Source organism: Gopherus flavomarginatus, chromosome 8 (genome assembly GCF_025201925.1).
Source record: "Gopherus flavomarginatus isolate rGopFla2 chromosome 8, rGopFla2.mat.asm, whole genome shotgun sequence".
In the NCBI taxonomy this organism is placed as follows: domain Eukaryota; kingdom Metazoa; phylum Chordata; order Testudines; family Testudinidae; genus Gopherus; species Gopherus flavomarginatus.
In genome coordinates this window covers 86,819,896-86,846,841 of record NC_066624.1, presented here as the reverse complement: position 1 = coordinate 86,846,841, position 26,946 = coordinate 86,819,896, and the positions used below count along the sequence as shown (strand labels likewise).

Genomic DNA, 26,946 nt, shown 5'->3' with positions numbered 1-26,946 from the left:
GGCATTACTGACCACTAAAACTATTCAGGAAATGTGCTAAGCGTTACAGGATGAACAGCCTTCTGTCTTGCTCTTGGCAAGTACAAGCCTTTTCGTTCAACCTTAAACAGATTATAGGCGTACAGAAATGATTTGAAAGCTGATCAGACCCACAATATTTAAGCCTTAACTATGGTTGAAAGACCCAAAAATCTAAATTGCACTCTTGTCCAGGGGAGGCAGGGAATGGATTAGTAGCTGAGGACAGCAAGGGTATGGATATTTTTGACTCTGAATCCTTATGGTACCTTTTTAAGCAAGGAGCCTAGTGCTTACCCTTAATCATTTGGGATGCAAGGTGCTTTACTTCACTTTAATACATCCAAAGGCTTGCAGCAGTTCTTGTTCCAGATAACTTCCTGAATATGAGACCAAACTGTTGCTGAACTTCCTGGCTCTTAATTAGATGAGTTTCCTACTTCTAATTGATTGTTTTGTTTTTTCCCTTTTTGTGTTAGATGTTCCAGTGTGGTCTAAGCTGGAGTCTGGTCACCTTCCTTCCATGCAGCAGCTGGTCCAAATTCTTGATAATGAAATGAAACTCAATGTGCACATGGAATCAATGCACCATCATCGATCATAGCCCCATCTAGCAGCACTGAAAACTTCTTGTAAGTGTGTGGGTGAGTGGGTAGTGGTGGGTGTGGGGAATTTTTTTGTTTTTTGTTTTTTTGTATGTGTGCTACAGTCACTAGGTACCTGATTAATGAGAAATGCAAACGATTGTATGGTAAATGAATGTTCAAGCCAAAGATCCTATTGAGCAGAATAGTCAGGCCACTGTTCAGGAGTTTCTGGTCCAAAAACTATATTCAGGTGAGTTGTAATTTAGCATTTGAGTAGAGCTGTCAAGCGATTAAAAAAATTAATCACACTTAATCGTACTATTAAACAATAATAGAATACCATTTATTTAAATATTTTTTGATGGTTTTTCTACATTTTCAAATATATTGATTTCAATTATAACACAATACAAAGTGTACAGTGCTCACTTTCTTTTTTTTAACAGCACAAAAATTTGTAACCAAAAATATAAATAGTATTTTTCAATTCACCTAATACAAGTACTGTAGTACAGTCTCTTTATCATGAAAGTTGAACTTACAAATATAATTGTATGAAAAAATAACTGCATTCAAAAATACAACCATGTAAAACTTGAGAGCCTACAAGTTCACTCAGTCCTATTTCTTGTTCAGCCAATCGTTCAGACAAACAAGTTTGTTTACATTTGCAGGAGATAATGCTACCTGCTTCTTGTTCACAATGTCATCTGTAAATGAGAACAGGTGTTCTCTTGGCATTGTTGTAGCCGGCGTTGCAAGATATTTACATGCCAGATGAGCTAAAGATTCATATGTCCCTTCGTGCTTCAACCACAATTCCAGAGAACGTGCATCCATGCTGATGACAGGTTCTGCTCAATAACAATCCAAAGTAGTGCGGACTGACTCATATATTCATTTTCATCATCTGAGTCAGATGCCACCAGCAGAAGGTTGATTTTCATTTTTGGTAGTTTGGGTTCTGTAGTTTCCGCATTGGAGTGCTGCTCTTTTTTAAAACTTCTGAACTCATGCTTCACATCTCATCCCTCTCAGATTTTGGATGGCACTTCAGATTCTTAAACCTTGGTACCTTCTTTGTGTTTTGTCAAATCTGCAATGAAAGTGTTCTTAAAATGAACAATGTGCTGAGTCATCACCCAAGACTACTATAACATGACACATATGTCAGAATGTAGGTAAAATAGAGCCGGAAACATACAATTCTTCCCTAAGGAGTCCAGTCACAATTTTAATTGTTATTTTTTTAGTGAGCGTCATCAGCATGGAAGCATATCCTCTGAAATGGTGGCCAAAGCATGAAGGGGCATATGAATGTTTACCATATCTGGCACGTAAATACCTTGCAATGTCGGCTACAAAAGTGCCATGCGAATGCCTATTCTCACTTTCTGGTGACATTGTAAATAAGAAGCAAGCAGCAGTATCTGTCGTAAAAGTAAACAAACTTGTTTGGCTTAGTGATTGGCTGAACAAGAAGTAAGACTTAGTGGACTTGTAAGTGGTTTTTTGTTTGTTTGGTTTTTTGCATTGTTTTGTTAGTGCAGTTATGTAACAAAAAACCCTTACGTTTGTAATTTGCACTTTCACGATAGAGATTGCACTACAGTACTTGTATGAAGTGAATTGAAAAATACTGGTTTTTATCGTTTTTACAGTGCAAATATCTGTAATCAAAAATAATATAAAGTGAGCACTGTACATTTTGTATTCTGTGTTGTAATCAATATATTTGAAAATGTAGAAAAACATCCAAAAATATTTAATACATTTTAGTTGGTATTCTATTGTTTAACACTGTAATTAATCGTGATTATTTTTTTTTAGTTAATCGGCATGAATTAACTGCGATTAATGGACAGCCCTACATTTTAGTGTAATATAACTTTTTTGCATAACACTTCATGATAATACAAGTTAAAGGTTTACCTTATGACAGTAAGAAGGAAAATCTATTTCTTGTAACATGAGTGGATTTTTGTGATTGATAGTTGATTCTACTGTGTGCAAAAAATCTTATAAATGAAGGAAATCACATAGACTCAGGAAATGTTGCCCTTTAAATGGACAATGATTTTCAAGTCGGTCTATTACCAAAAGCTTTAGTGAGTACCTAGCACTTATTCTGTTTGATGGTGGACTCAGGCCAACTCCATCTCCCCTTGCCATTGCACCGAGTGAATCCTGCCAGCCAGCCTGTTGATCAGATCATGGTGGAGATCAGACTTCAAAGGGATTGACACCTGTATTCTTTATATAAAGTCATTGACTTAAATTCTGCAAAACCACTTAAGCCTGATTTTTAATCCATACTTATCCTTTAGCAAGCAACACAATAACCATCAGCAGGATACAGAATCTTAAATATATCTTCCAGATTGTTCTGAGACACATCTTAATCCCCTTATAATGTTTTGCATATTGGATGTGTTCTGCAGGATTCTGGAGAAGTTTTCTCTTACTGCTGACAACATAGATTGTAAAATTTGTTTGTGCAATAGCCTAGAATTTTTTTCTTTGAGTTGATTTAACATAACAGGATTCTAAATCTGATAATACAGTAAAATCTCCCAAGAACCCCACTCATGGGGTTTAGCAGAAGTGGTCGTTAGTAAGAGGTGATCACTCTTCAAAGGTTTGCATACCAACACTAATCTGGTGGTCCATGGCTTCTGCAGGTAGATCTCAGCAAGTGCTCTCTCTTTAGAGGTAGTCCCCAAGGGCTTGTCTACACTACAAAATTAGCTAATTAAATCAGCTGTTAATGTCCACACTACCGTCCTTCTGCCACTGGTGTATGTCCTCACCAGAAGTGCTTGCACTGACTGAAGTGGGGCATTCTGAGGTACTGACAGCTGTGCTGGGCTCACAGCTGGACTCCCCTCACACCAGGATTGACTGCCTTAGCTGTGAGCTAGGCACTAGGCTCAATTTCACAGCAAGGAGCCTACCAGCCATGAAAATGACCTTCTTGTTAAAGGTTGCTGCTCTTTCACATTTCCTCTCTGGGTCCAGCCTGGGAGGAATGAGAGCTGGAGCCAGAGACCAAATATGAAATAATAGCAGCCCTGAAACTGACAAGAATGAATTTTCAGGGCTGGTAGGCTTCATGCTGTGGAATTGGCTGCTGCTGGTCCTGTCAGCCCTTGGGAAGGGGGAGGGTTCCCACTGTGAATGTGTGCTGGGCTGGGGGCTCGGGCTGTCAGCCCTGAGGTATGGCGGGCATGGGGCTGACAGTTGGGAGCCTTGCTTCTGAGCTCAGGCTCCTTCATCACCGCCCCCCAGTCCTTCACTGGGAGGTGGCAGCAGAGCTCCCAGATGTCAGCCAACAGGTGATGTAAGTAACGCAGTATCTACGCAGACATTGTATTACCTTAGCTACATTGACCTAAGCACTATGTTTCTCACAAAGATGGAGTTAAGTCAATATAGTGGGCGAGTTGCATCAGCAGGAGCACCGTTGTACTGTAGACACTTACATAGGTCGATGTAAGCTACCTTATGTCAATCTAACTCTGTCGTGTAGACCAGGCCGAAGGTAGGTTTTATTGTACTATACTGTTTCTGGCTATACACTTTTTTTTTAGTTCTTTAACTACCCTCTGAAGATTCTGCAGTAAGTTCCTCTGTTAGAAAGACTTTCCTGATTTTTTTTCAGCCTTAATTTTTCCTTTCCTCAACTTAATCCCAGTACTCCTAGCTATATCCTCTGTACTTTCCTATGTAGTTCCTTTCCCTTTTTAGTGTTTACATTGATCATATATTTATGGACAATGTCCCCCTCGCACCATTTTGTCACTTAACTGAATTATACACATGTATTTCTAATATTAGTTGAGTAGGCTCTGCCGTCACATAGGTTTTCTCCATAGTTCAGGATTGAAGGTGTTCAGACTTGCAACTTGTTCAGATGTACAAGTGCATCATGGAAGCAACTTGCCATTGTTTTTAATGTTTTGACTTAATTGTCCACTGATGCAATGTTTTTGTCTCAATGTATTTTCAGCCATTAAGTGACACTTTCCCAAAGGCAGCGTGACTGAAACCTATGAAGGCCTGTACTGAAGACAGCAAGCTGTTAGTGCAGACTGGATGCTTTCTTTTCAGTCGTGTTGTACCTCCTGAAAAAACCTTAATGCAAGACATCTTTCAGTGCTGGCATGTTTCCAATTACTGCACAGTCATGGAGTGCAATAATACTGTATAGTTTTTTTTAAGAGTTAAGTCAACCAATTCATCGCTAAACAATGCAGGCATTACTAACTGTAACTTTTTTGTTCTATATTCATGTGTCACACAATGGAAGATTGAGTTGATATCTTTTTTTCTTGGAAAAAGTTTGTCTAATCTGTTGTAATTTTATATAAATTTGTTCTTTTTGTAGATTAAAATGGAATTATAGGAATACTGATTTATTCCTAAACTGTTTTAAAGAGACAGTTTCCTATCAAATATCTCTAATTTGGTTATATCAGTTTGTATATTTTTCAAAATATATTGCAGAGTGAACAGTGCATTATAAATTATATGAACAAAGCTATATGCAGAGTAATTACCACTTTTGTGATTTCAGGAAAAACTAAGACCAACTGCTTCTCAAATTGTATTGGCCAGCTCAAGAGTTTTCCCTTGATCAGTCTATAGAATTGAAAAGCTGGGCCTTTATATGTCCTAAATATAAACTAAGCAAATTAATTTAAATAAAGAGTTTTCATTTGTTGTGTGAAGTATTGGTGTACTTTTATTACTTGTGAAAGTATGACTACGAAGAATAACTGGATTCTTCCAGGTAGAGCTGAAAACAAACCTAGAAGAAGTACACTTCACAGGAGCACTATTCGTTTTGTACTGACTTCTTGTTACTATTCCATCTCAGTGAATTCTCAAAGATACAAAAGTGTTATTCAAATACATTTATCATAGCCGTGGGAAGTTTGTACTGTAATAGGTTTTTTGTTTTTTTAATTGAGTGCTGTGTTCTTGACATTTTGTACATATGAGGTACGTAAGAAAGGAGAGAGAATGCAGTGTCATAGTTATAAAAAGTTATTGGGCATATTGTAAGATATGGATTTCGGGAAACAGGTGCAGTTTAACAAAGAAGACATGCAATAGTTCTTCTGTCATATGGAAATGACCAGTGCAAAGGACTGTATGCCCAGTCAAGAGTTCTGTGAATGCTGAAAAGTGAAATCAGACTAGGTAAGGTTGTGGATGTTCTCAATTAGATGTAAGTGGATGATAAGCCAATTCTAAAGTTCTTTGCTGTGGAGAAAGGTAGCATTATATCTATTGCAACGTGACCACTTCTACCTGAAGCAAGTCCTGTTTTTTCTGTTTGCTTGTCTCAGGAGCCACTCCCTTCCTTAGCTGTCAGTCTCCGTTACCACTGGATACAGCACCTGCACTAGTTGCAGAATCCTGACTGAGGATGGGGTAGTGGCATATGGCCGTGAATTCCAGTGCATAAAGTCCAGAGCAAGCAGTACACAGAAGACCAAGAAAGCTCTTAACAGATGTTGGCTAGCTACATGGGAGATCTCTTCAAATGGTCATAACAGGTGTGGGGAGAAGGCTGGGAAGTGGGAGGAAGGTTTACTCAATTCCCTCCCCACATTCTGGAACGGAGTTCTTTTAGGAGAGAAATTTAGGGGTCAGTAGGCTCTTTTTTGTGCTCAGTTCACTTCCTGAGAGAGTGTTATCTAAGGGTTTTTTCAATATGATATTCTAGATCACCAGAATTTGCCTTCAAGACTGGTCTACATATGAGGGCTGGCCTTTGGGATCTGGACCAAACATAACTAGATCCCTTTGCGCTTTGGGAAGACCCCAGCTCAGTTCACAGCTATAGAGAGTAAGACCCCAACCCTCTTCCTGATGGGTTTAGGGCCATTATTTCCTCCTTAGCTCAGTCACAGGAAGGCAGTTATCTCGAGTTATGGTGACCAGATGTCCCGATTTTATAGAGACACTTCCGATATTTGGGGCTTTGTCTTACATAGGTGCCTATTACCCCTCCACCCCCTGTCCAGATTTTTCACAGTTGCTGTCTGGTCACCCTATCTCCAGTGCTAAGTTATGTGTGAAACTACTGGCTACAAAGATGCAGAAGTTCTGTAATGTGCCTAGCCCTTGTCAAATCCAAATGTCCAGAACTGTCAAACTTGGGTGCTTAAAATTGGAAATCTAACTCCCAGAGTGCTGAGCACCTGCAGGTCCTATTGCCTTCATATGTTACCATTGGGTATTAAGACCTGGTGCTTCTGACACTATTTAATGTTTTGGCAGTTTGAATAGAAACAAAGTGAGCTCCATAATCAGTTGGAGGCATCTGTCACCTTGAATAGGAATTACTGTAGGCCCTTCCTCAAAGATTTTTAGGGACTAATTTGAATGCAGTAACATCAGGACACTCCACCCAGCCACTCCTCAGTGAAACCACATGCATACATTTAAGCATACAATAACCTGAATTTGAAATTCTCCTTGATTGCTGTTCAAAGGATACCTATTTATTTTTGATGATCCATTAGCATGGCCTCCCCATAGCATCCCATGTGAAACACAATTTCATGTGAAATAGATGAATCAAAATGTTTTCTAGTATCATTATCATTACTTACATACAGCCAAGTTAGGTGAAATTACTTGTTTTCTGTCTATGTATATGACTGCTTAAATCTGTTGCTAGGTTATGAATTTTCATGTACTGTTATCAAGCAAAAAATCCTACTGCTATTTATCTAGCCTTCCCACTGGATTTTAAAATAACTGTTCATCTCTTTCCAAAGAGAATCTTGGAGCTCAGCATTTCTTTATCAGATCAAGACTATATGCAATATGTTAGGTAAAGTGTATGGGTAACTATACTGGTGTTTATTAAGTATGCAAAGAGTATAACCCTCTTTTATTGGCTTTTGGACACACAGCTTTTCCTTGCCTCAATCCTGTATATAATTCTGAGTCACAGGGTTCATTACATTTTGTTTTTGTGATTTATACTGAAACCTGTTAAACAGTAATTACTATAGAATGTTTTCAATCAGAAAACGGTGATTGAAGAGAGAAGAATGTTGGCAGTCACTTAAGAAGGTGTGCAAGTGACACTTCCTTTAAGAGCCCATTGTTCAGTGTTAATAGAATACACCTCTACCCTGATATAACGCCGTCCTCGGGAGCCAAAAAATCTGACTGTATTATAGGTGAAACCGTGTTATATTGAACTTGCTTTGGTCCACTGGAGTGCGCAGCCTCGCGCCCTCCCCCCCCCCCCCCGAGCGGAGCTTTACCTCATTATAGCGGAATTCGTGTTATATCTGGGAAGAGGTGTACTTTATAGTTTGTGGTACTTAATCAGGGTGACTTGTTTTACTCAGAAGATAGTCAGTTCTGTGAAACAGTTCTAATTTTTGATCATATATCTTCAGTTTTTGTGGTGGTCTTTGCAGGATTTTTCCCCATAAAGATCCTAATTATTTGCTCTCAGAAACATGAACCCTCAATATAGGATAACACATAGATAAACTAACATTAGAACTACAGTTCTAGTTCATCTTTCATGTGAAACCAGTTATTCTGACATAATGTTTCTCCGAAACGTTCTATTTTATAGGATCTAATTTTTAGTTCTTAGAAATCTTTATCAGTTACCATGAACCCACATGCAAAGTTCATGTAGAATTCTAATAGCAGTATAAGAGGCAAATTCTAATTTGGTAACATTTTTACCTCAGTGTTCACTTAGCACAGTTGTAAGTGAGGATACAAAACACCATATAGTGGCGAATCAGGCCCATGTATTCTAACGTTACGTGGATGTGGCTCCACTGACTGCTCTGGGAGTTACTCTGGGTTTATACCAGTATGAATATCAGAAGCTGGCACTTACTGTGTAAGCTGCTTGAGGTACAAATCGAGTCTCATTCTCATCTCTCAATGGTGTAAATCAGGAGTAAATCCACTGAAAAAGTTGCAGTGGTGTCAGTGAAATCTTTCTCTGACTCTGAAACACCAAGGCCCAGATTTTTCAAAGGTATTTACATGAACCTTTTCCAATTGCAATATCTCTTTTTTGAAATGGGGTGACCACATCTGCATGCAGTTTTCAAGATGTGGGCGTACCGTGGCATAGAGGCAGTATGATATTGTCTGTCTTCTTATCCATCCCTTTCTTAATGATTCCCAACATTCGGTTCACTTTTTTGACAGCCATTGTGGAATTATCCACAATGACTTCCAAGATCTTTTTCTTGAGTGGTAACAGCTAGTTTAGACCCCATCATTTTATATGTATAGTTGGGATTGTTTTCTAATGTGTGTTACTTTGCATTTATCAACACTGAATTTCATCTGCCATTTTGTTGCCGAGTTTTGAGTGATCCTTTTGAAGCTCTTCACAGTCTTCCTGGGACTTACAAAACAACTCAAGATAGTTATCTGCAGATTTTGCCACCTCACTGTTTACCCCTTTTTCCAGGTCATTTTTGAATATGTTGAATAGCACTGGTCCCAGTACAGGCCCCTGAGGGACACCACTATTTACCTCTCCCCATTTTGAAAACTGACCATTTGTTCCTACACTTGGTTTCCTTTCTTTTAACCAATTACCAGTCCATGAGAGGACCTTCCCTCTTATCCCATGACAGCTTACTTTGCTTACAAGTCTTTGGTGATGGACCCTGTCAAAGGCTTTCTGAAAAGCCTTTTGTGCCTTTTAAACACATTTCCATCTCAATTCTTACCTGTGCCTGGTTTTTGCCCAAATCATGGGAGCTGTAATACCTCAAGGGAGCAAGTGACTGAGATGGATCATGTGATTGGAGACTGATAACAGGGCCTGGTGTGAAAGCAGTAACTTCTGAGGGGAGAGATTGGGTGTGAGGGAACACCTGAGGCCTGACTTGGCTCTGTAGGGTTACCTGGGGAAAAGACTAGTGTAAAGTGGTTAGGAAGAAAAACAAATCTATACTGAGGCTATTTAATGCAGGTGTGGGATTGTGGCAGAATGTTATCCTGTGAAACAGGAAGCCACCGATTTTCAGAAGAAGGTTGGCAGCCCTTAAGAGTTTAGGGTCCCAGACCTGCAGTCTGTAACAGAGGGAGGACTATAATGCCATTTTGAGGGTTAGTGTGGGACCCCTGTAACTCGGAGGAGAAAGGCTTATGATGCTAGCACTGAGGGATAAAAGAACAAGGGTCTAACTAACCTGGGAAAGGCCAAGCAACTGTTTAGCCTGTGGAAGCAATTGGTGAAGCCACAGAGATAAAGTTCCATGGCCTAACGAGGGTAAAGAATGTATTCTGCTTTTGGGACTCTTCATAGCCAAAGTACTAAAATTACCCAACCACCAAGAGAAGGAGGAACTGTGAGTGGATGCATCCTGATGCTGTATCAGGTAACCCACTTCTACTGCTTTTAGTATGTGATAGTGCTGTATGAATTACATGGTAATAAATATTTGACTCAAATTCATATCTCAGACTGCTGAGAATTTGGATTTACTTCCATTACTTCAGTAGTTTCTCCTGATTTACATCTTTGCAAATGAAATCCAAATCAGACCCTTTATCTTAGTTTATTGAACAAGAACAATACTCTTAGTTTAACCATGGAAAAGCAATACTATTTTCTCAAGATAGATAAAAGCTTTAATCCCTAAAAGGTTGATAAATGCTGTATGTGAACTGCCTAGATAAAATGGAATGGTACAAATCCCTTTAAAACAATGTTTGCAAAGCTATTAGTGGTGCTCTCATACTGGTCATTAACAAGAGGCTAAAAGTAATATCTTACTTGGATTTGTTGACTTAGAATCAAAATATGTAATAAATGTAAGCTAAATGATTATAGAATGTTTGGCAAGAGGCTAAATTGATGAATTATTGGATTTGTTTTTAGGTGAACCAGTTCACTCTGTGAAGGTGAGGTACAGGCATACAGAAGTGAAAATGACTATATATAAAATGATTTTTAATCCATAACAAGATACGAACCTCATATAAATCATTTGAAAAGTGCAAACTGTTCTTCAGTAAATAAGGTCACTTTAATGAACATCACAAATAATCAACTCTAGCAAATAGCTGGTTGAAGGACTATGAGCGATGGGAGCACACCTGCACTTGTCCCCTGCCCTATTATAAATGAACACTCCCCATTTTCTTCTCCTAGTCTCTGCCATATTAAGAAACTTCCACAGGTGCTTATTGCTTCAGTGCATGTATATGCGCAAACAGCTTGATACTGCTTCTAATGCCCCCTGCAAAGATTAAAGATACATCTGTGACATTAGGTGAAGGTATGTTAGCTAGATAGTCATAGAGCATGGGAAGGAACTGGACCCAGTCTTATCTCTTGCCCCTACTGCTCTTGTAATTAAACCCTCTGGTATCTAGACTAAAGCCCATCTGTGATCCATGATTGCTGCCAGCTACATCAACCCGAGTGAAAACCAGGCCCCTCTGAGGTTGGGCACACACAGGATCAGAGGTGTAGCTTGGGCAAGTTCCGGCAGATAGGGAAGTTGTATCCCTTCTTTCACCAATTCTGTCTCCCCTGGGGATCTTTCCTGCCACCCTGCTTAAAGTACATGTGCAGAATTGGGTATCTCATGCAAAGGGGAAGGGAAGGAAAGGAGGATTTTCACACAGGTTTCATTCAGGCACATATGTCCTCATCTATCACTTTCTTCCTTCACATGGCCAGACTGCAGACCAGACTCTAGTATTACAAAATACCGGTTTATGTAAGAACCAAACAGGAATGCTCCTAGTTTCTGGGGACAGGTAGCGGGAACCTTCCTTTTGTTTCTTATTTGTACAGCATCTAGCACTATGGAATCCTGGTCCATGACTAGGGCTCCTGGGCACTACAGAAATACAAATAATACATCATAATACTCTCAGCTGTTCTAATCCTAACTTAATGCATGATGCTGTGATAGCTATGCTGATCTGAAAGCAATGATTTAGGCAGTGAGAGTCCTAGGAAGAGAGGTGCTGTGGCAGATTAATTTACTGGGCTAGAGGAAGCATAGCAATTTGGGGCTCAATAAAAATGTGGGTCTTTTCCTGTACAAAAAAACCCAAGGTTTGTTGACCCAGAGCATCCTGCAGCCACATTTCTTGTCCTGAATTCTGAAGGTGATTCAAAATACTGTGAATTTGGAGTGTTCAAGTATATGGACCAGAGTCAGGAAAGCTGTAAACAAAACCAGCTGCCAGGGTTATGCAGTCCACATGCTGCCAATGTTTGCTTGCGCCATGGGGCAAAAGGGTTTCTGTAAATGGTAAATGTGTTGTAGGTGTGACATGGTATTAGACATATGGCCCATTCCTTGTGTCAGGCCAAAATGCCATATGTTTTCATGGAGATTTCAAAATGCTTTTATATCTTAACTTCATTGGAGGGGATATTTGTTTAATTTCCTCCTGTTCTGAGTTGTTTCCCTATAAATAAGGTCATTTTCTTTAATCTCGCTGTGCAAAAACATCTTATCAGAGAAAATGAGGACAATTTGGCTTCTGTTCATTGGTTTTATAGTTCCTTCTAAGAGGTCACCCTGCACTTATATACAAATAGTGCAGGTGATACATAATGCTGTTTCCTTGCTTGCATCTATATATAACCACGAATAGTCATATGTTAGTTCTGATTTAGTTAGGGGATAAATCACAATGAAATTACACACACACACACACACGCGCGCGGGCGCGATGTGGTAAGCTGTTGATAGTTGGGATAGCTATTTATCACCTGATTCCAGTATTTATCCTGTTCTTTTAATCACTGCTCCTGCACTCTGGCTACCAACTCTTCTCCCCTAGCAATGATTTTACCAATCAGCTGCTCTGTGCAGGTGCCACAGAAATGCTTTCTCTTCCCCTCCAGTTGTGGAATTCCCCTCTCATCTGCCTGATAGCAAGGGTGGGCACTACTCAGGCTTGCGCCTATGACAGGTTTAATGCCCAATACCTCGTGATGCTGCAGGACTAGAAATGTGAACTTTGTATTTAAAGCGAGACTTGGCATTGTCTTCTAGCCCTGGAAGCTACCAACATATCAAACTCTGAAATCATGACATTTTGAATGTACAGAGAAGATATTTTAGGTCACTTTTAGAGGCTTTCTTTCCCTCTGCCACCTGTAGGAATCGTCAGTCCTGAGTTAGCCACCTAGGCTCCTCATACAACAGGTGGGGAGAGTGAGAAAGGCATCCTCCGATGCCAGCAAGCCAAGTGGGGAGCTGTCAAAGCTAGCCAGGAGCTAAATGCCAAGGAGAGGGGAATTGGAGCCTAAGTGGCTAACCTGGTGCAGGTACCTGATCCCTCTGCTCAAGATCCTTAGCTGCAAACCCTCTTCTGGAGTTAGGCACCAAAGCTACGTCAGACATTTTAGCTAGCACATGCCCTAGCGATTGAAATAGACTATCTCCTGACCACACTCAATACCTTTCTCATGCTCACCCTACTTTTTCCTGTGCCTACTGTGGGCTTTTGTGTGAGTGCTGGACTGACCCTGTGATGGGTTGGACCCCCTGGGATGTCACCTGGGATGCCACTGAGGCAGACTATTTGGCCAGCCTGGGCCCCCTTTTACCTGGTCTTGCTGGGCTAGGCTCCCTGGCCTTTTCCAGCCAAGCACACAGGCAGGGCCACACCCAGCTGAACAGAGAGACAGAGATCTGCTCTGAGAAGGCTCAGCTTAAGGGGCCTGCCACAGCACCCAGATGTCCTGTCTCTGCGCCCCCCCCCCCCCATACTTGGAGTACAAACCCAAAATTATATGAAATTTGCCTTTTCCCTCAATGTAGAGGAGGAGGGTATGCACAACTTCTTGCCTGCTCTCCCCCTCCCCCCAGTTAGAAATCACATAAACTAGGTTATATTGTAAACCAGAAATACATTTATTAACTATAACAGGTGTATTTTAAGTAGTTCAGGAGGTAGCAGACAGAACAAGGCAGATTACTAAGAAAATAGAGCACACAAACTAAGCTTAATACACTAAAGAAAGTGGTTACAAGTTCTCACTCTAAACGTGGTTCTAATAATCTTCTCCACAGGCCAGATGCCCTTTCACCTGGGTCCAGTTCTTTGGAATCATAGAATTATTAGGGTTGGCAGAGACCTCAGGAGGTCCTCTAGTCCAATTCCCTGCTCAAAGCAGGACCAACACCAACTAAATCATTCCAGCCAGGGCTTTGTCAAGTCGGGCCTTAAAGACCTCTAAGGATGGAGATTCCACCGCCTCCCTAGGTAACCCATTCCAGTTGCTTCACCATGCCTCCTAGTGAAGGTCTTAATTCACTCCCAGTTCAGTCTTAGTTGTTTCCAGCAGTCATCTTGGGTGGGGTAGCAGGGAGAACTGACAACCTGCATTACCTCACTCCCCACCCTTAAATAGGATTTGCATAAGGCAGGAGTCCTTTGTTTCCTAGTTTGATGCACGCACCCAGCATCTTGTGGAAAAGTACAGAATTCAAGATGGGTTCCGGTATCAGATGACATGGTCACATGCCTCTATAGAGCACCTCTAGCCATTCTTCACAGGTTGACCCACAGGTTCACAGGAAGACTAAGCCCTTTTACAGTCCATTATCTCGTGCTGATGGGTCATCAGCACTGTCGGGCTTTTCACCGTTGTACCTAAAGTGTTACCAGGGGCCGTCACCCAAAGTAACACATTTGAAATACAGATACATAATCAATATTCCTAATTTCAGATCCAGAAATGATACATGCATACAAATTGGATAATCGCATTCAGTAAATCATAACCTTTCCAATGATACCTCACATGAGCCATTTTGCATAAATTATCTGTTATATCGTACTTGTATCATAAGCATATTTTCATAAAGAATATGGAATGATATGTCACACCTCCCATTGGTGGCCTGCATCCGGGCCTTGGGGTATGAGGCCTGACAGGTCTCTGTGCTCTGAGGATGCCTACAGGATAGGGCCTGTGAGTGAGATAAGCGTTCCCCATCCCAGTTTGAAAAGCTTGCTGTGGGGCCTCCATGGTTTCCACTTGAACTAAGGCTCCATGCTGCCCATCAGCTGTGGAGTGGGATTAGGGACATGTGGGGCATTAGGACTTTCATGGCTTTGTGAATGGTGATCGGCAGAAACCTATGTGCCTGGAGTCCTATTGAGTTAGGTGTCAGCAAAAATGTCAATTTCCCCTAAATGGTGAAGTCAAGAGTCCTAGTGTGTGGTAGTGTGCCCTAGCTAATAGATCACTGGATTGGGCCTCAGGAGACCTAAGTTCTAGTCCTGGCTCTGCCACTGGCCTACTGAGTGGCCTTGAGCAAGTCTCTTCCCATTTTTGTGCCTCACTTTCCCCATCAGTAAAATGGTGATGATATTGATCTCCTTTGTAAAGCACTTTGAGATCTAGTGATGACTTAGGGCTTATTATTAGTGATTAGGTGCATCGCTAGATAACACTTTCCTATTACTTGGCTAAAATTAGCCTGCAATAATACAAAGGTGAATTATTTTACATGGAAGCTTCTTTTTATCATTCCAGTCAGTGTTACATACGAGATCTGAAACAACAATATGCTGGGCTGGGCGCTTCTTCCTGGTGCTGGGCTGCTGCTGTCCTTGGTGTTTTAGCTGGGATTTTGGTGCTGTCTCTCAATTTAGAAGCACTGTGTTTAAAGTTCATTGGTTGCCATAGTTCCAAGAGTTTCTCACAGTCAATAGAAGAGAGAGTTCTGAGAAAGCCAATTAACTGATAATCTTAGTCTGGTGTTTGGCACATAGCACTCACTGACCATATTTTGTGATCCTCTGTGGTAACTGAGATACATTTCCCGCTCTGGAACAAATTCTGGTCTCTCCATTATTAGCAGTGGGTGTTTAACAGTAGCAGTTATACATGGGGGATCATTTCCCGTGTGGGTCAGGAGACTCTTCTTAGTTTGCACTTATTCTAGACACCTGTCAGGGGTTATAATTTATCTTTGCTTTATTTGATAAAGACCTTTCTTATCTTTCTGCGTCAAAGACACATACAGGAACTGATTGAACAAGCAAACATCCCCAATCACTTTCTCTTCCCACTCCATTGAGTTTATTCTGCCAGTAGCCTCCTGCTGCCAACAGCTAAGGACTTTGGGTTGTTTTTTTTCCATCTCCCAGCACATCTCTGTGGGCAAAGAGAAAAATCTGAAAGATCTGGAAACTGCAGCGGACTGAGGGAATGTCCATACTCTGTTCTTCAAGCCGCCAAGAGAACAACCTCTCTCTTGAAGAATCAGCCAAGAGTTAAAGGAACCAGGTCTTAATTTTCTGCTGAAACCCCAGAAAGCACTGGGTCCTGCTCTTTCAGTCCAGACTTCAGCTGCACATTTTCTTCCAGCTTGGCTTTCTCTGGTGGAGTCAGTATAGACTGTGGAGTCAGTTACACGTCTTGGAGCCAATGTGTCTCCCATCCTCATCTCCGACGGAAGATGAGCCACATCTCATATGCAGTGTTACATTTTCTCCTGGGCTTCTTCATCCCCTCAGCCAACCTGCTGGTAATTGTAGTTGTCTACAAACTAATGAAAAAGCAGCAAGGCAGAAGCTACATCTTCATACTTAATCTGGCTGCTGCAGACCTGCTGGTGGGAGTGATGTGCATTGCAGAGGCACTGGATGATATCCTGGATGGAGACTTTGACAAGAACTTATCCTTTTGTCTTCTGCGGATCTGCATGAGCATGACACCTTGCATAGGCTCCATTCTCACCTTGCTCTTGATTTCCCTGGATAGATACCTGGCAGTGAAGCTCCCCCTTTATTATCCTGCCCTCTTGAACAAAAAACCCATCATCTTCTCTCTCGCCATCCTGTGGGCCGTCTCCATCTTGTTTGGTCACATGCCTTTGATTTCTCCCTCCCTGCAGCAAAGCAACTACACGGGCTACTGTGGGCTCCTGTATGCAGCCAAGAGTGACTACCTATATGTGACCTGCTTTGGGATCTTCATCCCTTCCTTGTTGGTCATGATCTGCCTGCACATCTCAGTTGGGAGGATTGCCTACTCACAGCACAAGCGAATCTGGCGCACCTGCCTGCAAACAGAACCCCTTACTGCTCACCTCCGCCACTTCAAGGCACTGCGGACAGTACTTATAATGATTGTCGGCTTCACCATCTGCTGGGGACCTTATTACCTGGCAGGCTTTGTGCAAGCTACTTGTGACTCTTGCAACCTAGCTGACCCGATAACGGATGTCTTATTCCTGCTGGGAGAAATCAACTCCCTCATCAACCCCCTTATCTATGCTCTGTACTATAAAGATATAAGAAGCCAGCTGCTCAAATTGATGTGCAAGAAGAAAGGCCAAGTAAAGCCTCTGGCTGTGGTTCACTTTAATATCCAAGCCCTTGATGGCGTATCCAATGGAGAGATTAAGAGACCCAATTCATCTGAGGTTCAAGTCCCCAATACTACCTTCTTCAACAGTTCTAGCCACTGCAAAATCGTCTTCTCGGTGTCATGATCCAAAGCAGAAGAGAAGCTCTGCATGAACCACCAGTGAAGTGGAATGTGAGACTGACAGTTTTCTAGCGTAATAACCAACCAACCGCCTGGACCTGGAGCACATTGACTGGTATCCAGATTTACTATTTTACTTTTTGTCCTCCTCTGTGTAAAAGGTAGCTGAGCTGGTTGGGGAAAAACATAATCAAAACTTTGACAAAAAAAAGTGTGGGTATTGGTGTTTTAAAATAGCCTGTAACAGTTCTGTTTGGACAACTAAACTCTGCAATATTTTACAACCAGTGTTATAAACCAGTGCCCTGAGCCACTGTCCACTCTTGCTCCGACCTGGGTAAATCAGGAGTAACTTCTTTTGAAGTTATGTATTCACGAGGAGCAGTTACACACAAGATCATTTCCTGTGTGGGCCAAAGAGACTTTATTTGCACTTGTTTAGAAACCCAGCAGCAGCAGGTTATTACTTTATCTTTACTTTGGTGAAGTCATTTCGTATCTTCCTGTGCCAGCCACATTCTGTGAATGAGTGAACCTGTCAGCCTACCCAGCTGCTGTCTGTTACCAAGTGAAAATGAGGTCAGGCTCTGTATTTCCTCTGTATCAAAATATATTGTGCATTAGCTAAACAACACAATTTTGCTTTACTATATGTAAATATATTTTCCTGAGCTTTTAAAATATAGCGGTGGTCAGAGGGCAGTGGCCAAGACTGGCTGATGGTTTGTGGCTTCAGCCACATAGTGCTCAGTGGATTGGTGTCCATATCACACATGCCACCATAACGAACACCATTTGGCAATCTTAGCAGTGGGGGCAAGGATCAGGTGGGTAAGGAGCGTGAACCATCCCTATAAGAAATTCCTCCTAGTTAGGGGTAGGAGTGCACTTGAAGGACAAAATGGGAAAGCCTGCACTGTTGCTACTGGTGTGCAGAGAATGTGGTTAAGGCACTGGACAGGAACTTGGGAGAGCTGGATCAGTTCCTTGCTCTTTCGCTGACATTTTGTATATGAGAGATCTTGAGCAAGTCACTTAATCTCTCTGTGCCTCATTCCCCAGCTATAAAATGGGGATATTAATGCTTCCCTTCTGCATGCTGGTGATAGGGGTGTGAAGATAAATCCATAAAATCCTTGTGTGAGCTCAGCCGCTACAGTGAGAAGGGCACAAATTAAACAAGACATGTAGCCCCAGGCCAACTTTTCTCTTTTTAACACAAGGTGAGTGTAATTCTTACTCAATACAGCACATGAGCTCTGTCAGGAACAGTTATGTGCTCCTCTGCTAGTACTAGTGTTAGCTAGTCACATTCACTGTATTGTTTGCACACATCCTTCTAGTGGTGATTTAAATATTAAATATACTATTTATTTTAATATAGGCTACACACACACTGGAATTTTACATTTCTGAAAATGATTAAAAACAATATTTTTGTAGTTGGGAGTTGGGGGGGCTCTATTTTTAAATACAGATCAAATGGTTCTACTCTCAACCACTATTAGAAATGAGCAAAGGCAGCAGCTCCGACTCATGCCTGAATAGTGCATGTTTTGATGCAGTTAATGTAAATCAGTGCATCCCAAAGGGCATCATTCCACAACCACTTACCACTAGGTATAATTCATGAATAATCCCACTTAGCCTAGCGGGACTACTAAAGGTAGAAAGTGCTGTCCTTGGTGGCAGGTGGGTTACTGACCTCCTGGATAGGTTTTGAAGTAAGAGAAGGAAAAAGGGCTGTCCTTAAATTCAACCTAGTGTATATGATTCCTTTAAGCTACTTTTTAAAAATGTGAATAAACAATGCAATTCTTCAGTACAGACAGCTGCAAATATTCCTCAGAATAATTAAACTAATATTGTCTTTATGCAACACACATATACTGCTAGTCAAGTGCATTTATTATAGCTCTTATTGAACAGTTAACATCATCACTTATGTCAGAATTCTTACAAAGGTACAGTAATTTTAAAGCCTGTGTTGCAAGGTAGGAAGGGGGTTTGATTTTGTCCCACTGCTCAGTAGATGGGAAGTTTAAACATCCATGTAGTCTATCAAACAGACGCTGAATCTTTATTTTGCAGGCAAACAGCAGCAGGTCTTCTTCGCATACATGTTTTGGTGGTGGAAGTTTACCAGGCTGCCTTGCCTTTGAAGGAAAGAAGGTGTAGGGGATGGAGAGTTATAAAATGTTTATGTTTAGAACAGCAATCAACAGTTCCTGGAGGATCAAAACTCACAGAAGCAGAGAGAAACGTGAGAGCAAAGCTTGCAAGCCACAGGTGCCCATCAGCAAAGCTACACCCAGCAATGGGAGCATAAGCCTGCCCCACTCCCCATCCAAACCGTGAGGGGGAGGCACACATGTTCGCGCTCTCTCTCTTTCTCGTGGCATGTCCTGTACTCCTGCTAATTAAAACTTGATTTGCTGTTCTCATTGCTGGCTTGTGACATTAGAAACAATGTGAACCATATAAAATGCCCAGTGATTTGAAATAAAATATTTGAAACAAATTAAACTGGAGATGCCCCTCTGCCTGCATCTTTCCTGACTCCAACAAACAAGGGTGCACTGCATAATTTAATCCATTCCCCAGGCCTCAACAATCTAAATATCACCCAGTGCAGATTACTGGTGCTTCTGGAAGGGATAATCTGTATAGAGGAGCTGTGTTTGGCTGTTGCAGACCAATAATATGGACTATTGGGGGCGGGGAGGGGATAGGAGTTGCAGGGGTGCGTAGGTCCAATTCTGGAAATAGTTTGAGACTTAAGGATGAGGTTCTATGGAAGTTAGACAACGAACAAACTGACCACGATGATACCAGCGAGGTTTGAGGAAAAGAGCTAAACATTTTACAGAAAATGCATAAGCTGCCTGTGGCCAAACAAAAGGAGGGAAGCTTAATGGCAAGGAGCTGTGCAGGTGGTCCATGGCGGTGGGGGGTGGAGGGGTGTGTGTGGGTGCGCGCGTGCGCTAAAGTACCTGCACTTTTGTTCCCACGTTGAATTTGGCTTGTTGGCCCATGGCAAGAAAAGAAACCGCAATCTTGTCTTGTCCAACTATCCTGACACCAACATATTGGTTCAAGGATATAAAGATGGGTTTAAATGAAACGGGGGGTCCAGAGTCCATCAAACTATTTGGCCAGGTCCACATTCGCACCCTGTTGCCTGCTTGGTCTGAAAAATGTCCTCTGTGAATATTTATGTTTATCCTAAACAAGTAGGAAATTAATAAAATTAGTGCTTTACATAACAGATCATGCCTTGCTGTTACTAATACAATGTAGGCCCACTCCTGCAAACTTTTACTGTCCTTCAATCAAAGAGACTATGCACGAGTAAGGGTCTGGAGTAGGGATCAGCAACCTTTCAGCAGTGCTGCGCCGAATCTTCATTTATTCACTCTAATTTAAGGTTTCACGTGCCAGTAATACATTTTAAGATTTTTAGGTCTCTTTCTCTAAGTCTATAATATATAACTAAACTATTGTTGTATGTAAAGTAAATAAGGTTTTAAAATGTTTAAGAAGCTTCATTTTAAATTAAAATTCAGAGCCTCTCAGACCAGTGGCCAGGACCCGGGCAGTGTGAGTGCCACTGAAAATCAGCTCACGGCACGCATGCCATAGGTTGCCTTCCTCTGGTCTGGAGGATCGGGCCCTTACATGTCTAAACCTAGTCACAGTTAGAGGGAGTCTTTCTTCTGCTGAGGTAGGTCATAAAACTAGGCCCTAAGGGCTTGACTTCAGACGGTATTGAAAGAACTCAGCACCTCTAGGAGATGCTCAACTGTTACTGAAGTCAAAAGCTGCTCAGGGGATTTGGTTCCTTGCAGAGTTGAACCCCAAATAACCAGAAGTAGAAAAATGACAGGCTTTCACCCCACTGTGTTTTCTTCTCTCTAATTCACTGCACAGTTTCCAGGACTTTACATTTACTGACTTTGCTGTATGGTATTTTAGGCAAATGTATTGCTTGTGTGGGTGGGGAGTAAAAAGTGGAATTACTGTTAACAGTTTTCCCCATACATCATCCCACCCCAAGGCTTCTCAGCTTCCAGGCAGGAGTCCCCGGTGCACAAAACGCAGCTCTGCAAATACTCCACAGTTCAGGGGTTGTTCGATGTCTAGTTCAGAGGGATTTACGGTTTTCATCTTAAGTCTTCACCTGTGATTTAGGCTGGCTTTGTATGTTTTACAATAATAGGCCCTGATCCCACAAACATTTCATATGTGCTTAACTTTAAGCATAAGAGTGGTTCCATTCACCTCAATGGGCTTGCTTATGCACACAATTAACTGGCTGCAGGATCATGGCCTCAGAACATAAATAAAACTTGAAGTTGGAAAGCACCCGACCTACGCTATAGCTTGGCATTTGAATATATTAAAATGCTACTTTTTAAACAAAGGGGGGATATAACCCTGCTGACTACAGATATGTCAGCACATGCTAAACAGGGTGATTTGATTTACATGGACATACCATACAAGTCCGTTTGGATGATAGCAAGTACCTTTGCCACTGGACTCAAACACTGCTTGAATTTTTGCATTATTTGGCTTGTCTTCCTGTACTATACAAATATAACCGCTCCTCTTTTGCACAATGATAACGGCCAGAGTGCCAGATGGATAGCTGTGTTCAGATAAGGTGTTCAAAGCCTCATTGTTTGGCTAGTAGCGCTGCCCTATTATTAAGCATGCAGTAGTTTTGGTAAGTAAGTGTTTTATAATACAAAGGTTGTCACAGCAGCTAGAATATTGTTTAAAGCCCGTGAGACTGGGCTGCCAATATTTTAACCAAGGGGCTCTGTCTCAGGCTTAGCCTCACCTGGGCCCTGGCAGCTACCCCCAGCTGCGTGTGATGGTGACTGACCCCAGCTGCAGGGAGGTCAGAGACAACTGCTTACACAGATTTGGTAACTCAGTAGGGGGAGATCTAGGAGAGGTGTTTTCTCTCTTGGAAGGGCCTGGAGGAGTCAGGTTGGATGAGACCCCCATGGAAAAGATACGGCACCTGTGGGGGCAGTCCTGAGACAGGACCCGTTAGAGCAGGGATGTCCTTGAGGGAAGCTACCGGACTCCCCAGGGAAAAGAGGGAGTGGAGGGAAAACCTACTGGGAGGAAGTCAGCCTAGGAGATGCTTTGCAGGACCTGAGCTTAAGGGCCAAGAAGAGAGAACTTCAGTGTAGCCCAACTGGGGCAGAAGAATTATTAGTTTCAATATCAGAGGGGTAGCCGTGTTAGTCTGGATCTGTAAAAGCAGCAAAGAATCCTGTGGCACCTTATAGACTAACAGACGTTTTGGAGCATGAGCTTTCGTGGGTGAATACTCACTTCTTCAGATGCATGTGGTGGAAATTTCCAGGGGCAGGTATATATATGCTAGCAAGCAAGCTAGAGATAACGAGGTCAGTTCAATCAGGGAGGATGAGGCCCTGGTTCTAGCAGTTGAGGTGTGAAAACCAAGAGAGGAGAAACTGGTTCTGTAGTTGGCAAGCCATTCACAGTCTTTGTTCAATCCTGAGCTGATGGTGTCAAATTTGCAGATGAACTGAAGCTCAGCAGTTTCTCTTTGAAGTCTGGTCCTGAAGTTTTTGTGCTGCAGGATGGCCACCTTAAGGTCTGCAATAGTGTGGCCAGGGAGGTTGAAGTGCTCTCCTACAGGTTTTTGTATATTGCCATTCCTAATGTCTGATTTGTGTCCATTTATCCTTTTCCGTAGAGACTGTCCAGTTTGGCCGATGTACATAGCAGAGGGGCATTGCTGGCATATGATGGCGTATATTACATTGGTGGATGTGCAGGTGAATGAACCAGTGATGGTGTGGCTGATCTGGTTAGGTCCTGTGATGGTGTCGCTGGTGTAGATATGTGGGCAGAGTTGGCATCGAGGTTTGTTTGCATGGATTGGTTCCTGAGCTAGAAGTTATTATGGTGCGGTGTGCCAGGTTACTGGTGAGAATATGTTTCAGGTTGGCAGGTTGTCTGTGGGTAGGACTGCCTGCCACCCAAGGCCTGTGAAAGTGCGAGATCATTGTCCAGGATGGGTTGTAGATCCTTGATGATGCGTTGGAGGGGTTTTAGCTGGGGGCTGTATGTGATGGCCAGTGGTGTCCTGTTGGTTTCTTTCTTGGCAAGGATTTGGCTTGCCAACTACAGAACCAGTTTCTCCTCTCTTGGTTTTCACACCTCAACTACTAGAACAGGGCCTCATCCTCCCTGATTGAACTGACCTCGTTATCTCTAGCTTGCTTGCTAGCATATATATACCTGCCCCTGGATATTTCCACCACATGCATCTGAAGAAGTGGTATTCACCCACGAAAGCTCATGCTCCAAAACGTCTGTTAGTCTATAAGGTGCCACAGGATTCTAGGATACTTAAGGGTATTAAAGGTATTTGTTATTTCATACCAAGTTCTGTTCTGTTTTGAATGCATATGCTTTAAAATAGAGTATGCCCTGATGCAAGCCAGTTTCATTACAATGTGGCAGTAACCCCACTATAATTAAGGTTGTGGAGCTTACTGTGGCTGTTCTTGAATCTCTGTAGCAATTACCACAGTGACAGCTAAGACTTCACAGTAGGTTTTGTCCTTTGCCATTCCCAGGTTGGAGGAAGCTTTGCTTCCCCCTCCCTCACATTGATTCTAAGTTAGTATCTGTGCCTTCTGTTACTGCAGGGCGGGGGGTTGGCAAATAAGTGGCTTCTGTTATTGTGTTGCCTTGCCGCCCTCTCACATAGAAATCCAATCTAGTTCTCCAAACAAACATCCTCTTGTCATTAAATATTACCAGGCAATGCTCAGTTGAGAATGCACGGCGTTCAGATCTTGAACCTATCACAGCAGTAACACCTAGTACTACAGCAGTTGGAGTTCCTTGGAGAAAAGAGGAGTTATTCTGGTCATCAGGAATAGAACTTCTCAGATTGAGACTGGCATCATTTGTAGACCATGCCTTTATCAGCATAAAATACTAATTAAGATTTAAAGCCTAAATTGTCAAGGTGCATAACTTGAGACATTAGGAAGGGATCTGACTTTCACAGGGCAGATGTTCAGTCCTTCCTGAAAATCAGGGCCACTGAAGGTGTCACTAGTTGGTCTTGAAAATCTAAATCAATTTTTTAAAATTAGCATTTGTTTGGGCTGTGGTAGCAAATGTGAGTGATACATCAAGTTATTCTGAGGTAAAAGGAACTAATCTTTAAAAATGTGATGACATTTCTGGACTGCTCAGGTAAACCAGCCTTGTGAAGGATACAATAATTGTGCTGTACCATCTGGAAATATGGTAAGGAACTTTCCTCCGTGTTTGTAGTATTTTTCCAAGAACAGTCGCTTCACTAGCTACATATTAAAAAGAAGAAAAAAATGATGAGTTGAATCTTCACATAAACTTCACTGTTAAAGGCACAATTTCCTAGTTGTTCATATGTTTACCTTCTTAAGAGCCTTGTTACATCCACTGCAGGAAAGCCTGTCTCTTAGCTTGCAGTTAAAAAATTTGATATTGATTCCCCCCCACCCCTCACTCAACCTCCACATGTTACTTGGATCAGTGCCCTGAAGACCCTACAATCTAAGGCAGGGGTGGGCAAACTACATCCTGGGGGCTGCATCCGGCCCTTCAGATGTTTTAATCTGGCCCTCGAGCTCCTGCCGGGGAGTGGAGTCTAGGGCTTGTCCTGCTCCGCACATGCCATGACTCCGCACAGCTCCCAGAAGCAGCAAAGGTTTGAAGTTCTAGGATTAGAACGCAGATCTCCTGAACCGCTGGCCTAGTGCTTTCATTAATAGATACTGCTCCCCTGCTACGTGGCACAGCTCATGTTCCTCAGGAGGAGGACTGCCCTGTATTCCCACTTCAGACACAAGCTAAAATGGAGAGGACTAGCAGGTAAAGGCAAAAAGAAAAGGAAATTAGCATGATTCTGACTGGCAAGAAACACTAAAAGCTTAAGTTGCTAAAACTGTCCCAGTGGCTGCTGGCAAAGCAGCAAATGGATGAAGCTCCTTTGCTGGCCATTGTCTCTCTGATAGAGGAACTGACACAGACCTGTGGGTAAGAACATGGTGGAAGGTGGAGAGAGCAGCTCTCTAAACTCCTCAGTGTTGTGAGTTCCTGGCCTCTTGCACACTGGGGGTGAAACTCACCCCAATGACCAGAGGCAGTGAAAGGCCGACACATCATTTAAGGCCCTTCTTAAGTGCATGGCCTTGTGCACAGAGGGGAATGTCACTCTGGAAGGGTAAGACCCAAGAGTGGGGATCTATCACAGAGACAGTACGGGCGCTGTTACCTTTCCACCCGCAATGGTAAAGTCACAGCAAGTAATACTGTAGTTAATTTCCTCTTTCTCTACTCTTTCAACTGCCTCATTAGGCATGAGAGTCCAGCTTCCAGGAGAGGGTGGCTCACGGGAGAGCTGGTAGGAAATGGTTTTGAGTTGCTTTGAATCTAAGAAGAAAAGAAAAGAGTTACATATTTATAGGTGGGGCGCTAGTAGCACCACGTATTATTAAGTTTGCCCAACATTTCTCATTAGAAGATCCTGTTTTCAGTTGCTTATAACTTGCAGACTTCAACCGTTTGGGCAGAATTTTTCCATGCTGGGTGCCTGCCTTGGCTTGGAAATGGCCACTGGAAAAATAAGTTGTTACATTCTTGAGACCTTTTCTCTGAAACACTCTGGCTCCTACTTCCTTTGCAGCAGGCCCTTGTGTCAAGGATGTGGATTTTGCCATACCTGTGGAAATCTGCCCAAATTTTCCCAAGTTATAAGCATTTGAAAAATTCACAGTCTCTGTAGAGATTTGTTAAAGCTTAACAGCTAAAATCTCTGAAAATTCTGTCCTCACTGGGCATGCTCCCACCTCTCAGAGCTGTCCTCTTCCTAATTTACCACTCCCCCAATTTCTGTGTCTTCTGCAAGATTTCTTCCAGATCATTGATAAAAATGTTAAATAGTGTAGGGCCCAGAACAGATCCCTGCGAGATCACCTAGAAACAAACTCACTCAATGAAAATTCGCCATTTACAATTACATTTTGAGGCCTAACAATTAGTCAGTCTTTAATCTATTTAATGAGTGCTGTGTTCATTTTATATCATTCTAGTTTTAATCAAAATATCATGCAATACCAAGTCAAACGTCTTACAGAAGTCTAAGTACATTACAACAATGCTATTCCCTTTATCAGCCAAACTTGTAATCTCATCAAAAACATATATCAAGTTAGTTTGACAGGATTTATTTTCCATAAATGCATGTTGATTTGCATTTATTACATTACCCACCCTCTTTTAATGATCAGTGGCTCCCATTATCTTGCCTGGGATCAATGTTGACAGGCCTATAATTCCCAGGTCATCCTGTTTACTCTTTTCAAAAATGGCACATTAGCTTTCTTCCAGTCTTCTGGAACTTCCCCAGTGCTCCAACACTTATTGAAAAGCAGTATTAATGATCCAGTGAGCTCTCAACATGCATCCAGGAATCCTAAAAGAGCTAGCTATCTGGACCTAACTTTAGTAGCTTCTGTTTAACATGCTCCAGAGATACAAGTGGAATGGAATGGAAAGATTGTTATCACCAGATGTGATTAAATCATCTTTTCTTTTTCCTCAAGTGCAGAACAGAAATATTTACTGAATACTTCTGCCTTTTCTGCATTATTATTGATAATTCTTCCATTTCCATCTAGTAATGGACCAATACCATTGTCAGGATTCTTCTTGTTCCTAACATTTTAAAAACTTCTTCTTATTGTCCTTAACTCTACTCTTCTGGCCACAGATTTCTTCTTGTGTCTGTGT

General features: G+C 42.0%; 2 protein-coding genes across 3 annotated transcripts in view; one reads left to right on the top strand and one right to left on the bottom strand.

Annotated features, from left to right (window-relative positions):
• The first annotated feature begins 4,615 nt into the window (after positions 1–4,615).
• Positions 4,616–19,632, top strand: LOC127057230 (glucose-dependent insulinotropic receptor-like). Of its 2 annotated transcripts, XM_050966082.1 has the most exons (4): positions 4,616–6,169; positions 9,931–10,003; positions 15,762–17,221; positions 19,198–19,632. In XM_050966082.1, the coding sequence occupies exon 3, from the start codon at positions 16,073–16,075 to the stop codon at positions 17,108–17,110; it is 1,038 nt and encodes a 345-aa protein (XP_050822039.1). In that variant the 5' UTR covers positions 4,616–6,169; positions 9,931–10,003; positions 15,762–16,072; the 3' UTR covers positions 17,111–17,221; positions 19,198–19,632. The 2 variants fall into 2 exon arrangements, with proteins under 2 accessions (XP_050822039.1, XP_050822040.1); XM_050966083.1 differs by lacking the exon at positions 9,931–10,003.
• ERICH6 (glutamate rich 6) overlaps positions 18,997–26,946 on the bottom strand; it is an 11,693-nt gene continuing 3,743 nt past the window's right edge. Inside the window, exons 2-6 of the mRNA XM_050963720.1 lie at positions 25,430–25,587; positions 24,391–24,476; positions 21,605–21,757; positions 20,100–20,331; positions 18,997–19,262 (exon numbers count right to left, since the gene is read on the bottom strand). Coding sequence (XP_050819677.1) covers positions 18,999–19,262; positions 20,100–20,331; positions 21,605–21,757; positions 24,391–24,476; positions 25,430–25,587 — 893 coding nt within the window. The 3' untranslated portion in view covers positions 18,997–18,998. The remainder of the gene's footprint in view (positions 19,263–20,099; positions 20,332–21,604; positions 21,758–24,390; positions 24,477–25,429; positions 25,588–26,946) is intronic.

Bases quoted from the DNA above. Each gene is read 5' to 3' on its own strand.
- LOC127057230 (XM_050966083.1), top strand. From the start codon at position 16,073: ATGAGCCACATCTCATATGCAGTGTTACATTTTCTCCTGGGCTTCTTC.